Genomic DNA, 15,540 nt, shown 5'->3' with positions numbered 1-15,540 from the left:
ATTCTCATGCTGCAGCGAAGGAAAGTGATTTTGCTATACTGTAGTGCAGTGCCCATAGTTTTAATTGTCTTAGTGTCATAGTGGCCTCCACAGTACTCATACATTGTGTAATGACATGCTTAGTATCGGAAAAGCAGGTGATGGTGATGTGTTCATTTGTGGGGGGGTCATTATATTGGATAAATTCAGCGGTGTCTTTACATTAGTCTTGGTGATATGCTCACCGATTAGGATGACCGCAATAACGTATTGGTCATGTGACAGTGATCTGTTTAATATGCGGCGTGCGTAATTTGCGTACATATTTCTCTTTTAATCCCTTTAACACGCGCCTATGAGAGCATACTTAACGGGAATTGTGCCCGATGTAGAGTGCTCCCTTAATCTTCGTGTTGTTAATGAACTCTCAGTTGTTAGGAGAGTTACGGTGGTCAGACTGAGTGCAAAGTCACGTAATAGCTTATGGATTCGTGTTAAAGCCTACCTCTACGGATTGAAGATTTTTGCTTCCTCAGGGAAGGGGCGTACAGAGGGAGGTTATGCTGTAGGAGGTGAAGAAGTCAACCGTTAATTAAGGAGGAGTATTATTGCGATTTTGGTCTCCGAGTATCGGGCGGTTCTGCTTCATACCTCAGACCTTCGCCTCTGTTCTTGCAGCATGTGCTGTCTCTGCCGCTCTTCACCCGGAAATGGCGGCGGGTGTGAATCCGGTTTGTTTTTACTACCGATTCATAGAGATAGACGAAATATGACTTTGCACTCAGCCTGACCACCGTAACTCTCTTAACAAATGAGAGTTCATTAACAACACGAAGATTAAGGGAGCACTCTACATCGGGCACAATTCCCGTTAAGTATGCTCTCATAGGCACGTGTTAAAGGGATTAAAAGAGAAATATATACGCAAATTACGCACGCCGCATATTAAACAGATCACTGTCTCATGACCAATACGTTATTTCGGTTGTTCTAATTGGTGAGCATATCACCAAGACTAATGTAAAGACACCGCTGAATTTATCCAATATAATGACCCCCCACAAATGAACACATCACCATCACCTGCTTTTCCGATACTAAGCTTGTCATTACACAATGTATGAGTACTGTGGAGGCCACTATGACACTAAGACAATTAAAACTATGGGCACTGCACTACAGTATAGCAAAATCACTTTCCTTCGCTGCAGCATGAGAATGGGAGAGTTGACGCCTGAAATGAACGTGATTCTGTGCAAAGTATTGCCATTTTTTAGTTTCTTTTCAAAATCGAGTGATTTTGAGATTGTACAATTGTACATAATCGTGTGTCTTCCCCAACCCCCTTCCCCTATTTGTTGTTGTGTGCACATTTCTCTTTCTTTACAGGTACAATGCGACCTTCTACCACCCGAAGACTCAGGTTATAATTTTACCTATTCTTTCACTCCTATTCACTTCACCACTTACTGTTCCTGAAGAAAGCCTACTGACCAACTGTCAACCGAGGCTGAAACATGTCGACCGTCTTTTATCAAACTATCTAAGTGCGCTAGAATCCATAACCAATTCCATAGCTGCACGAATCAATTTTATAATTGTCCGAATCCAGACTCATTAAAGTCCAATCACTGGCTGTCCGGGCAATTTTTAATATATCACCACTTTCCCACTCACTTTTCCACTTTTCCACGATCACTACTGCCTTAACCAAAGGTAAAGCCTCCTGGCGGAGGGTGCACAAAAAGAATTGACCCAAGGATTACGCACTCACGTGTTAAAAAAAGCGGGGACACATCATATACCGCTACGAGAAACCCAAAAAAACACGTGTATGAGGGTCTTTTTATTGGGAGACACCCAGACCTTGGTTCACGCAGGACTAATGATCCTTTCCCTTAATTGATTATAAAAAATCTTCTAAGAAACACCAGATAATGTATTCCTAAATCAGTCATCAAAATTCTAGTGTAAGCCCTGGGCATTTTTAAAATCAAATTTAGTAACTTGTTGCTCATCGGTCAATCCAAATCTCGTTTTACACCTCCGAAACCCATACTGCATTCTGCTGTTCGAATGCTTGCTGGCAAGGGAACGTTCAACTCCTATTCTCTCTTCATTAGACTGGCTAACTCTAGAGGCTACACACACTTTCCAGACCCCCTGAATCCCTTACAAGGCCCTTCACATAAACAGTTCCTCGTATCGTCTCAACAATTACACTATCTAGCCGAACTAAAAACCTAAGAGGGAAGGCATCTCTATGCCTTAATCTCCCAAAGTTCAAGACATTCTCATAATTGAAACATGCCTTCCCAGGGAATCCCCCCAAAATCTGAACTCAATTTCCACCAGCCTAAGGAAAGCTCCATCCTGAAACAACTGCTTCTATGGAAACAACCCTAAAGCATGAACACCTAATGCATGCAACACAAATTGGAATTTACCTCTGCTCTGTATTTATTGCCTTTGCCTACTATATCTTACAGTACTTGTACCTATCTCCACTGGATGATCTAAGTTTCTGTATTTGTATCACAAAATTAATTTACTGCACTCATGTATCCAGTTGTTTACTGTAAATCTCTCTGACATCCTACTCTGGGTTAAGAAGTGCCATCTAAGAAACCTCTAATAAATAAATAAATGTACACACAGAAGTCTATCACACATGTAGGAGGCCACACCCTTAGTTTCAAGGGCCATATATAAATATGCATGAATACTTGCATGAATGGGGGTGTTCACATCGCAAACATAGCTATTAAGCAATTGAATCATATGCTCACTGTTTGCACATTTGGACCAGGTCCCATTCAAAGGGACCTCTGGTTTCCCAATAACTTTTGATTGAGTTTCAATGAATACAGTAATCACAATAGTCTCACATACAATTGCTCACAAATCCAAGCAACTTACATCTCATCTATCAATGACCCTTCCTCCTCCTACTGCAGCTCTCCCTTCTACCCCAAACCCTTATGGGTTGAATTTGTTGGCTAGTGAAGGAGTGAAGGTTTACTCTGCAACTACTGTGCTATTCAGAGGTGATACTTTTGAAGTTGTCCAGTCTCTTATTCTGTGAGGTTAATATTCAAACAGCTTTACCATTCTTAGTTGAAGGAGGTGTATTGTAATATTTGGGTTAAGTAGGATATTGTAATTGCATTTATAAAGCGCTTACTAACCCTGAACAAGTATTGAAGAGCTTTATGCCGGGCAGCATGCTGCTCCGGAACACAAGGTAAGTGATTAATCCAGTGGTTATTGCTGGTTACAGGGTTTAGTCATGTGCTCTGAAAGACAATTTACTCCAGTGTCTTTATAGTAGACTACCCTAGTAGGAGCTAGGTGCGATCATTACTAGGGAGGGATGCAAGTACATGCAGAGGATTGGTGAGATTGGTAGAAGAGCTAGAAGAGATTATGTGTTGCTGGGTTGCAGAGTATGACTTTCAAAGAAGGAGAAGTTATGACCTGTGAGATGATGTATAGGAAATTTGAAGAAACACAATAATAGAGATTAATGCAAATGTGCACATGGCTTAGAGTAGACTGTCCTCAGAGATAGGAGCCATGCAGAGGATGGAAAGTAAGGAGAGCGAAGTTCAAATTAAAAAGATAGGCAACAGTCAAAAGTTTTGAGTCAAGGTCTACATTTTCATGCAGGTATTTAGGAACATAGAGTAGACTTCTGAGATAGCATGCAGTCTGAGGATGTAAAAGTGTAGAAAGGAACATCATTATTTGTATGTGAACTAGTACTATTTTAGCTACATTTTGATAGGCCCTCAACATAGGCGAAAAGTCTCTCTACTGCCACAGGACAGGGGTGGGGATAGCTTCCCAAACAGTGGAAGTGTATTGTTCGCACACCTGTAGCTGGAGGGAGGAGAGCAAGACACTGAAGTAAGGAGAGAGAGAGACAGGCTACCGTTCGAAATTTGAAGAGACCTTTTGATTAACAAGGAAATACAAAATAGTCCTTCTGACAACTATCATATGGTGCATGCCAGGGGTGGGGTTGCAGATTCGGTTTTTCTAGGAGAGGAAGTCTGTAGGCCTATCCTGTCTACCCCCAACTGCTGCTCTGGGAAGATCTCACACTTCATTGTGTCCATGGTATGGGTGTTCCAGATTGGAGTCAGCCCCAGTGCTGCCTGCTATGAGAAAATCGCTTCACACAAAGGCTGTCTCCTGGGCAGCCTGAGTGAGACATATACTTGAGAGGGAACCAGCCCACAACAATGTGCACTTTACTAAATCAAAAAGAATTGTAATCACACAGGAAAGTGAATTTTAAGTTACAAAAGCAACTATTGCTAAACTACGGTCTATCCCTGCAAAACTAGAGAGAATACTGTCCATATCCACTACGCATGTGATACCCAAACTAAAGCTGCTTCGAAGAGTAGTTGTACTTTTAAAATAGGGTGCTTACAGTTCACAGCCAGGAGTGCTCAACATTCGATGAAAGGGGGCATTCAGTGAAATAAAATTCGATAGTATCCTTTAACCAAATCTGCTTTCCCAGCAGTGCCCGGAAATAGGGATTCCAGTGAGCCCAATGTGACATTGTTTGCTGGAGGGCCGGATATCAATAATTTTCATCTCCATCTCCTTTCAAGAGCTTCTCTTCATGTCTTCAGTCATGAGTTGACTTTCATAAGACAACATCTACCATAGCCTATAAAACAACTGTATTATCTATGGAAGTTCTGTGATTTTCCAGAGATTGATTTAGCTGCTTCCACAATTGTGAGAACATGGCTCTTAGTGTTATGATGGATATGCTGTCAGTGTTATCACACAATTTCTAATAATATCATCCAAGAGTCCTCGAGTATCAGGTCCCTGATTACCTTCTTCATTTGGCTAAGAATTTCTTTCCAGAAGAGTTAGTTTCTGGCATTCCCTACAACACTGTAGTCTGTCTGTTTCTAGGTGGCCACATTTCTATTTATATTGTTCGGAGGGCTTGATTTGCTGCCTGTGGCATAGATCCAATAAAACGTTGCATTCCTCCTCTTTAAAATGTGTTTTTATGACTTCTCAGAGTAAACAGTAGATTATCATGCACAGGTGTATTAATTTGGTGATGAGAATGTGGTTTTTTTCTCTTCTAGTTAGCCTTTCCCAGATTTCTAAACATTCTTTAAGGGTTTGGAGAGGCATACGTTTATTGACTTTTCTGTTTAAGGGAGCCAGGCCCCACAGGGATCTACCCGCTACTGCCTTATTGAAAAAGATCCATGTTTTGTCAGATTCTCTTGCTGTCCACTGAAAAATAAAGCGAGTATGTGCTACATGGTAGCAATTAATGATTGTAATTCTGTCATTTCTTCAATCAAAATGCGAGTTGGCAGAGTTTGGAAAACATACAAAAGACTAGGCACCAAATTCATTTTAGTAATATTAATTCTACCAAGCCATTTTTGCAGGTCTTTCATGATTTGTGCTGTTTTTTAGGCCAATTTGCTGCCGTCCCCTCTTGTATACCTGAAGTAAGGTTTATTCCGAGGTATTTTTCGATTTGGAAGCCCAATGAAAGGGGCTTAATCTGATTATTGCAGGGTTTCATGCCACTCGTTAATCCTGTACCAAATAACTCATATTTTCCCATATTATTTTTGAGCCTTGAGGTTTTCTTGATATCTTACAGAGTTGCTATAGCTGCATGGACTGAGTTCAGTGGGTCAGTCAACTTGCGTATAATGCTGCCTGCAAAGAGATACGTCTTATGCTCAACTCTTCCAAATGGAATGCCCTTAATCTCATTGCCCTTCCTTATTGGGGCCCACTTGTTCTACAAGGGCAAAGAGGAGAGGCAGGAGTGAGTAAGGGGTCTACACCGCTTCCCAGATGTAACTGACTTGATCGCCTCCCATTAACAATGACACTCATAACAGGCTCAACATGTCCTGCTAATATGCTGGTTATCATTTTAGGACCTAGAACCGTTTTCCCCGGGACTCATTTCAAGAAGGTCCAACTGATCTGGTGAAATGCTTTTGTAGAACCTGAGCTTGCCAGGACAGCAGGGATTTTCTTTTTATAGGGCTTCTCTGTGAGGTGGGCTATGAGGCGGATGTTGTCTGCTTTGTGTCCATCTTAACCAAATCAGACTATCAAAAAGGGCATCCTTCTCTCTGGCATACTGGCAAGAGTTTTGTGAATATCTTAACAGCAATATTTAACAGTGCAATAAGTCGATTAGATGCACATTCAGTTCAATTTCTTCCCTGTTGTGGGTCTGATGTTATCTCGGAATCCTTCATTTGTAGGTGTGACTCCACCTCCATCTGAGAAGTGGCTGAAAAATTCTACCACGGGTTTCCAAATTTGTGGGAGAAATGGTTTATAAAATCGTGCAGGTAAATCATCTGGCCACCGTGTTCTGTTAGGGTGCATCCCTTCTATTGCCCTAATCACTTCTCCTTCCGTTATGGGTTGTTGGAGTTCTTTACTCCAGGCTGGGGGAATATGTGGTACTTGCGAAATCTCTATGTTGGAGTGAATGTCCTCCTTTGATTATTCTCCTCTGGAGTATTGTTTCTAATAGTAATTTCGAATTCCGCTTTTTATAGGTTTGTTTGGTTGGTTACCCATGCATTATTTTGCCCCTAATTTCCCCTATCAAGTTTTCAACCTTTGATTACGTAGTCTTATCTAAAAGTTAATCACTCTATTACCCTTTTTCATCAAAGGTTAGATCCAGCTTAGGTAATGAACGAAAACTTTGCTTTATTGGTTCAAGACGATTTTGTGGTAATCTGATACCCAATATCTTCCTTCTAGGCGTTCTAGTGGAGACTGCCTTATCTACTATTTGCAACCCGTTAAGTTCTTGCACCAGGCGATTTTTGCTTGATTACCCGCCTATGAGATCGTGGTTCTGCCAATCACCGACTTCTAAGCATCCAAATCCTAGCTCTTTTCCATGGATTTATAATCTCTAAACATTCTGTTACCTTTGCCATATCCACGTTGTTTGCTGGATCTTTAAACATTGAGACGTCCATTGTCCAATTGGTTTTACCAGGCCTGTCTCTGCCTATGTCCTATTCAAGTCCAATATGCACGTGGCATTATATGGTTACGTCATATATCTGGTGTAGCAACCCCTGGGTAGCTAATAGGTAATCAATACAGGAATAGGATATATGGCCATGTGAACAGAATGTATTGGATTTGTCTTTTGGAAGGAGGACCCCTCACAAATCTACCAGGACTCAACCCCCAAATTTCTTTTTTATTGTTTTGGAGGCTACTTGCGACCCACCTTCTGCTCAATTACATCTATCAAGCTGCTTCTTCCAAACAAGTTTGAAGTGTCCCCCAAAAATCATCTCTCCTTGTGCCATCTTCATTGAGGTATCAATTTTGTTGCACAGGTAGTTGTCTACTATATGGATTTGCCAATTCCACTTCTGCATTATAGTTAGACTGCCACTTCTGGAAGAACTCTCCAGAAAGCAAGTACACATATTTATATGCTCATTTTTAACCGAGTGGGGTGTAGATCCAAGTCTGGCCTCTTAGTCAAGTGAGTAGCCAATCTTCTTTCATCAAAACAAATACAGTGAGAAACTGGAATATTAGTTGGACTAGATGGTATCCCATCACAAGTAATAATGTTAGCATACTTGACGGTTCCAGTAAAGATTTCAGAAATTTAAACCTGAACTCAGCCCCTAGTAGCTATGGCACAGAGCAGGCCGGCTTAACTTCAGAAAAAGTGTAAAGTATTTGGAAGTACGAAAACATTTAAAAATTCAAAAGCACAACACAATAAAAATCCCAATCCAGTTAACACAAATGGAGAATATTTTATTGACCAAAATGACACCAAAACAACAAAAAACTAATGAGAACTGGAGGTATGAATTTTTAAAGTAAAAAAAAAATAGCACCAAAAAGGACAAAGTGCCAACCGTGAAAAACTTGTTGCGCTAAACTGGAACAAGGGTAACTTTTAAAGCAGACCGCAATGGAGTTTGGGTTGAATACGAGACGAGGTTGGCCCCAGTTAAAGAGTTAATAAAATTTTAGAGAAGGTAGAGGCCTAAGCGAGGCAAGGCTGCAGGCTGGATCCGAAGAAGAGCTTGTAACCACGGGTTGATGAAGGATGAAGTCATGGTGAAGCCACTGACAAAGGCGAGAAAAGCTTCTAGTGGGTATAGTCCAGAGTTCGTGGCCCAGACACTATCAACATTTTAGGGTAGGCAAGAGCGGTACACTCAGACACTAGCCCAGTGTTCAAGGATCTCAGGAACAGCATTCGCAGGTCAGGACTCACTCCAACAGAAGCCACAAGCAGGGTTCAATGAAGGTCCATTTGAGACTATTCAGCTGGGCTCTTTCAGGAGAGTGGGCTTCTTGCAGCTTTTGTGCTCCTGTAGCTGAACAGGCAGTCAGCCAACTGACCCTTGGAGTTTACTTCTTTGTCCTAGGGACAAGTGGGTACAGGTCCAGCACTTAGGATTCTCCTCACAGGTCTTCACAGCAGGTGCAGTTCTTCTTTGTCTTCTGCAAGTCCAGTAGCATTCTAAAGAGGGTGCCCAGGGTTGTGCCTCATTTATGCCCTATGCAGAGCTCCTATGCTCACCCTAGATATGTGGCGAGAGATGTGAGAAAAAAACCCTATTGTCTCTCAAAACCAGTTCTGGAGTTAGCTCATCTCCCACTGAGTTTGGTGCCTGAATGGCTATAAGAATAAACAGAAAGGCAGGCTCATGTGTGAGCTACATCTTCCTGTAACAGTTCCGGTCCCTTTGTAGATAATTAAGTTCCTGGGCACTGTCTAGTCAGAGGAACAGGACACCTACCCGCACCCAAACTTTGTCTCAGCTCTGGGAGTCAATTCACACCTAATCGAGGAGCTATTCAGCCCCAGAATGACAGTTCAGAGCTCAGGCAAATGGGCTTCTAGACTTCTTAGACTGGCTAGTGGCAATGTTTTTCATAAAGTACCTTTTGTAAAATTATTGTTATAAACCCAACTTTACCAATGAATTGAATTTGTAACAAATAATTTAAAAAGTCCAAGAATTTACTTTTCACGTGGTTCCTAGGTGTAGCTAACATTATTAACTTTAATAAAGTAACCCAATGCTTTCTTATGGAATGACCAACCCTGGCACAGTGAAAATTGCTTTTAGTGCATGTCACTGTAAGGAAATATTTAGCATTAAACTTGTACAAACCCTACTTTTAAATATCATGCACCCTGCCTTATGGGCATTTATGGAATACTTAGGGGTGCTTTAATAATATTTAAAAGGAGGTTTTAAGCTTGTTAAAAGGGGTTACTTTGACATGTCGAATTTGCAGTTTAACCCTGCACAGCCAGGTTACTGCTGGCAAGTGTGCACTCATGGTTTGGATTGTAACTATTGAGGTGGCACAATACGTGTAACAGTCCACTAGTTACATATAACTTACAGGCCTTAGGTGAAATTTATACCGTATACTAGAGACTTATATGTACGTTAAATGTGCCATTCAGGAGTATAGCTAATTTTGACATTAGGGCCTAGAGCACATGCCTGGTTAGCACCCCTGGCTGGAAAAGGTTTCTTCAGCAGACTTGATAACTGTGACACTTTTGGCTGTTGTTTTCCTGGATAGGTTTTAGAGACTATCACTAATAAGTTTAAAATGCCTGGAATAACTTTACTAAATCATATTTAATTGAACTTTAAAACGTATCTGTGATTTGTTTGTGAACAGTCAGTTATAGACTTCAGCACACGGTACCTGGCTCTTAGATCACTCAAATTAGACACATTTGTGAAACACTTCCACAGCACCACAGAGCAACTTTGGCTTATTTGGGCTCCTACAACCGAAAGAGACCATGCTGTACAGCCAGCCGATTGTGAAGAGGTACTTTGAAAAGCTGGCCAAAATTAGCAGAGAATTTCTTTAGTGAGCAAGTGGATGCAGTAAATCATTAGCCTCCATCGCTCCCACTTCCACCAGTCCACCGCAATAAAGGCCTGGAACAGACAATAGGCGTGCCAGAAATGTATGAGTGTATTCTGAGTCTTACAGAGGCCTTTAGCAGCTACTGAGAAGAGACCTACACCTTGCTTCTTGGCCCTGGTGGTAGCCGGTCAACTGTGCTAGCACGGGTAATAGATGGCTGGACTTTCAGAGACCAGCTGCCAGTCTTGGAGTTGTTTTTAAGATGGAACTTATGAGTATGTTTATTGACTATCGGAGTAACTACTCATTTGTTGGAATGATTGGTAACTTTTACTTAAGTGCAAAGCACTTCCTAATTTATTAACTAAGTGTATAAGTGAGTTAACCCTTGTTTCGTCTCTCTCACAAGGATTATACTTGGGGAGAGAAGTCGGGCTAACGGCTAAGGCGGTTGATCTCAAATCTGGGGATTCGGGTTCAAGTCTCAACAAGGACGCGCAACATCCTGTGATTCTGGGCAAATCAATTAATCTCCCAGTGCTTAACAAAAATGAATATGTCCTCATGTAACACAACTGGTGCTCATGTAAAGCGCTCCGATATCTTCTGGTCAAGTTCTTGCTGTATAAAACTACGTAAAATAAATAAAATAAAAAAAATAAAAAATACTAAAAGGTTTATATTGTGATCAGAATGTGATTTGCCCAGGTCTCGTACACATGTACCTTCAAGGAAGCAGTCATTTTTTTTAACAATCTTGGAAAAGGGTAAAACAACTATAAGAGGAAGCCATTAATGGTGCATTGTTTCTCACATTCCCATTTATGAATATTTAATAGGCAAGTATGTACAAAGTGCTTAGTACTAAGGGTTGAACAGTATGGAAGCACACCCAATTCATGCAGATAAAGTACTCCGTGAGTTAGAGTAGGACCACACCATCAATCAAGAGAGGGTGCAGGATTAGAATTCAGATGTCCTGCTTGCAGCAATAGTAATCTGGCCTCTGACCTGCATACACCAGCTCTCACTTAATACACGCATGCCCTTCTTTGATCACATTCCAACTGGTATGTTAACTGAGGCTGGAAACTCGTGATCATTCACTCCTCACAATTTATGATATTCTGTATCGCAACCTTCTCTAGACAGGCTCCTGCAATCATACTGGAAGGTGAAGGTAAAATACAAGGGCACAAAGTCCTGAAATAAGAGCACTGACAAATAGAGAAGGAACTAAATAGAGCACAGACGCGGAGAAATAACTATACTGAGCACAGCCACAGAGAAGGAACTATACAGAGCACAGACAGAGAGAAGGAACTATACTGAGCACAGACGCAGAGGAGGAACTATACTGAGCACAGACACAGAGAAGGAACTATCCTGAGCATAGACATATAGAGAAGGAACTATACTGAGCACAGACACAGAGGGGGGACTGTACTGAGCACAGACACAGAGAATGAACTATACTGAGCACAGACACAGAGAAGGAACTTCACTATTACCAGACATTATAATCCTCGGAAATACATAGTACTAAAAGGACAGCATAACCAGGCATTTTAAATGAAACAAAGAGTCACATATGCTTACTGTCCTTCTCAAAGTGCTAGGCTAACTTGAGGAGCAATGATATAAGGTCAATTGGCCTACACCAAATGAGTACAGGGTAAAGGGATTCATGACCCACCTCATTAACATGCATGAAGCAGAATTCAAATATGCCTCATTTCATACAGCAGTAAATGCATGGTCAGAGGCCTACAAGAGACTGAAGACCTCTATGCCTGCTTTCACTATGTGCAGATGTAGACACCCCTGCCCTGGGAAGGGGCAAGCATCACAATGCATCAAACAGTGGAGCACGGCTGCAGCAGTATAGGGTGGGCATAGATAATGGTTAGCCTTTCCAGATACCCGCGGCTGGTAAACACACCATATACCCATCAACAGCATACAATTTAGGATTGGCTAACATTAATGCTTTGTGTCTGGATAAGCATATGCAAAAAACTGAAACATTCCCTTGGAAGCCAAAAGTGCAGAAGAATGGCCGTTTGCCTCCCCTTTTTCTCTGCTTATTGCAAGGGTTTGCATCGCGAACACAACGATTCACAATGCCAAACACAAGGCACACAAATGCATTGTGAATAGATTGATGCATTTGCAAAGGCGGCTGCATTGTACAACAATTCCATTCCGAAAGCGAAGCACATCCAGAAATCTGGCTCATGGTGCTTAATGAACAAAGAGGTAAGGAAGCGATTGGTCCTTGCCGCCAACTGTTGAAACCGCACCATGCCAAACCAGTGCATTCCACCCCGCACATCCACTAAACCTGTAGCCCTCCGCTCCCACCCCCTACACAGATGAAGGCAAAGCCATGGGAGGACAGAAAGGGGCTGGAACCAATTTAATGGCTGAGTGACCTCACAGCACAGAAACAGCCGCAGCTAATAGGGCCTTTGTCTCCACTTCCACCCGAGCTGGTAACGCGCCAGTCAAGAGTCAAGCGTCAGAAGCAGGTGGAACCTATTAGAGCTGTCAGAAAGTTTGAAAAATTGACTCTGGAGCTAAACTGAGGAGATTGGACTTGACAGTGTTGTCCTAATGATTCGAAGGACATTTTATGCAGTTTAATTTGGACTGCTTTGATTATTCATTAGATCTCCAGATGGCCTGGGTTGTTATTGTACATATTAATGCATCCGCTGTGTTATTACTGGCGGTCCTGTCCCGGTCCTGTGGTCAGGATCTTAACCCGGCTGCAAGTCTCTCAATTAGTGTCATTGTCAAGCGAAGCTGTTCAAAGGCTTCGCGCTCTGGATCACACCCACTCCTAGTGCATAAAGACTGGGCATTTCCTTTGCAGAAGATGCAGTCCTTCGAATGTGGGACTTGGAAGCTCAAGTTCAACTTAACCAGAACTCAGATACAAAACCAATAATAACCCAGTATCAGCTTTCGAGCCAATCACTGAAGCAAATCTTATTCAAGTCTGGCTGTCAATATGAAGGACAGCAGGGTGGTCTGGAAGGTACCCTATCATGCCAACATTTACTGAGTTAACATACCGGCTATTGTACAGCCGCTACTTAAAAGATGACCAGTTCTGTTTTCTTCACAAGTGGTTTTATTCGAAAGCTTTTTTTGAGTTTGCAAAAGTGTGCCCACTAAACTCTCACACTAACGGTTGAGGGCAGAGGCACACACTTGGAACATACACGCATGATGCGTTACCAGGCATTATGATCCTATAAAGTTAGGAGTTTTAGTGACACAATAATAAATTGCAAGGGCAAAGAGAGACTGGGTTGTAAGCTCAATCGGTATACCAAGAGATGCCACTATGTGGTTGCTGTTCAAGTTACCCATCAAGTACTTCTGATCTAATACAAGTAGAAAATCTTGACTTTCCCTTGGCTGAACGGTGAAACAGGGTCACTCCAATACTTTACGGAAAATGATATATTATAAGAGCCCCATCGCAGTGAACAAAGGAACTCTAATTCCATCATGAAGAGCATGCGCATCAAGTATTCATAGATAATTGTCCGTCAGCCCGGTTGTCTGTCCGCTTGGTCTATGTAGTCTATGTCTATGCAGTATCTGTACCTGCAAGAACTGTAGTTGGCGGTTTTGAACCAAACTTAAACATTCAAAATGTTTATTCAAATTCGGAAAGACCACGTTAATTTGCAGAAGCAGAGCAGGGGCTGCTGCTGCTGAACATTGATCATGGTTGCTGAGGACACAGCAGGGCTGCTATGTTGGTATCGGAAGCCATTACAGAACAAGATGTTTCTTCAAGTTTGTTTTATATAGGTTGAATCATTACACAGCTTTAGTTGTACACAAGAGCTACCTGAAACAATAACACTGGACAGTCCTGGACACTTACACAGATAATGAGGGAAGGTAATGTATGTGTACCCGCATGCCTATTCACTGCATGGGAAAACCAGCGGTCAAAACAGATCCCCACCCTGACCTGAAGGCCTGACCTGCTGCCTCGGAGAGCCCAGATGCTACCTGAGCAACATTAGGATTAAATAGAATTAGGAAATACACAAAATAAAATAGAATTCGGGGCGTTCAAAAGCATTGGACTTTCCAGTCTGTACTTAAAGAAAAGGTGTAAGTAACTCCACTCCACAGTGAAGCGGGAGCCGATGGTTAGGAGTAGTTTAAATGCGTCAATGCAACATTGCCCAAACTATTGGTTCAATTACTAGTTCACATGATTAAAAAACAGTATTTCTTTTTTACAAACATACTCCGCAGTAATTGGGAAAGGCATTACATTTAAAGAAACTGTGTGCTAATATGACTTACCCGTCAAGCAAATTCATTGTGGTTGAAGTGACTTCAGCAAACAGCACTACCTGCCCAAGCTTCTTGGTGAGAAGATTTTCGCGATATACATCCGGGTTAAAGTAATTGGAGGGAAAGTGGCCCTGGGTGACAAGTGGTGCGAATTCTGGGGTCACCTCCATATCAGGCTTGTACACCTCGACAACCTTCAGGGACAATTTGCTGGATTTTATCATCCCTTCTGGGGACGCTTTTTGCAAAAGCCAGGGGAGGAAAGACGCTCGTACTTCCTGTATGAAATAAAAAAGACAGAATAATTAAGTCAATTCGTGTAAGACTCCTTCTACCCTGGCACCTCCTAGATTCATTTTTGATCCACTGCTTCTCACCTAAAGCATGTGTCTCTGCCCCGCAGAAAGCAAGCATGTCTCGTATTCTTAAAGGTTCTCTCTAGTAGCTTTATCTGTCCTTAGCTGGCTTCCTCTGAACAGGTCTCCTGTTATTTATACAAAGTAAACCAGGGCAGAGAATGTAGCTCTTCAGCTTATATAGCAGTGCCCCTTTCTAAGGCATGTTTAAGATAATGACCTCTAGAACTTCAGCCGTAGTGGGGGACACAGATGTGAGTGCAGGAGTGGCTAGTGCACAGCCGGCGTCACCTGTGGTGACACCGTGAAGATAACACACCGATACTGGAATTTTTAACTGGGCATGTCTCTACACACCCCGACTTTTTTTATATTTTCCTTGTCTTGAATATTCTTAGGGCACTGGCCTTATCATCCACTCATACACTTTCAAATTTTTAGCAGCCATAAATGAGTAGGCAGGAAGAAATGTAATAAAACTAAATGGGGTTAAGACAGAGGTCCTTGTCCTAGGCCATGCTACATGTAGCCCCCTTCCTGCATCTCCCGTCACCTTCAAAGCTCCTGTCTGCTAGGGTGGTCTACCTTAGTGAAAACTGCCGCATGCTGGCTCACATCTATTGTCTCCAAGCTAGCATTCTTCCAAATTTGTCAGTAAAGGAGTACAAGTCTTGCAAGCTTTGCTTATAGGTACCAGGTACTGTAGGCAGAAAAAGTGACTAAACTAACAGAACTCTGAAGGCAAACCACAGTATCATCTCACAAAATTTCAAACAATCCAGAAAGATGCCACCTACCTGATCATGGGTCAAAAAAGAATCCTGTATTCAACGGCTCTTAATCAGATCCCACACCAAATTCAAGTCCCTCCTTTGGGCCAGCAATTGCCTAGACGGCGTAGTCTCCACACTGCCTTCACCACATGCCTATTTGCTGTCAAACT

The 15,540-nt window shown here is 42.1% G+C and overlaps 1 protein-coding gene across 3 annotated transcripts in view; it reads right to left on the bottom strand.

Annotated features, from left to right (window-relative positions):
* HLCS (holocarboxylase synthetase) overlaps positions 1-15,540 on the bottom strand; it is a 940,243-nt gene that overhangs the window by 484,627 nt on the left and 440,076 nt on the right. For all 3 annotated transcript variants that reach the window (XM_078656875.1, XM_078656873.1, XM_078656874.1), the window contains exon 6: positions 14,251-14,519. In XM_078656875.1, the coding sequence (XP_078513001.1) occupies positions 14,251-14,519 (269 nt within the window). The remainder of the gene's footprint in view (positions 1-14,250; positions 14,520-15,540) is intronic.

Source organism: Lissotriton helveticus, chromosome 8, assembly GCF_964261635.1.
Source record: "Lissotriton helveticus chromosome 8, aLisHel1.1, whole genome shotgun sequence".
Lineage (NCBI taxonomy): Eukaryota > Metazoa > Chordata > Amphibia > Caudata > Salamandridae > Lissotriton > Lissotriton helveticus.
Note: the sequence above shows the minus strand (reverse complement) of the source record. Positions and strands in the feature narration are given on the sequence as shown.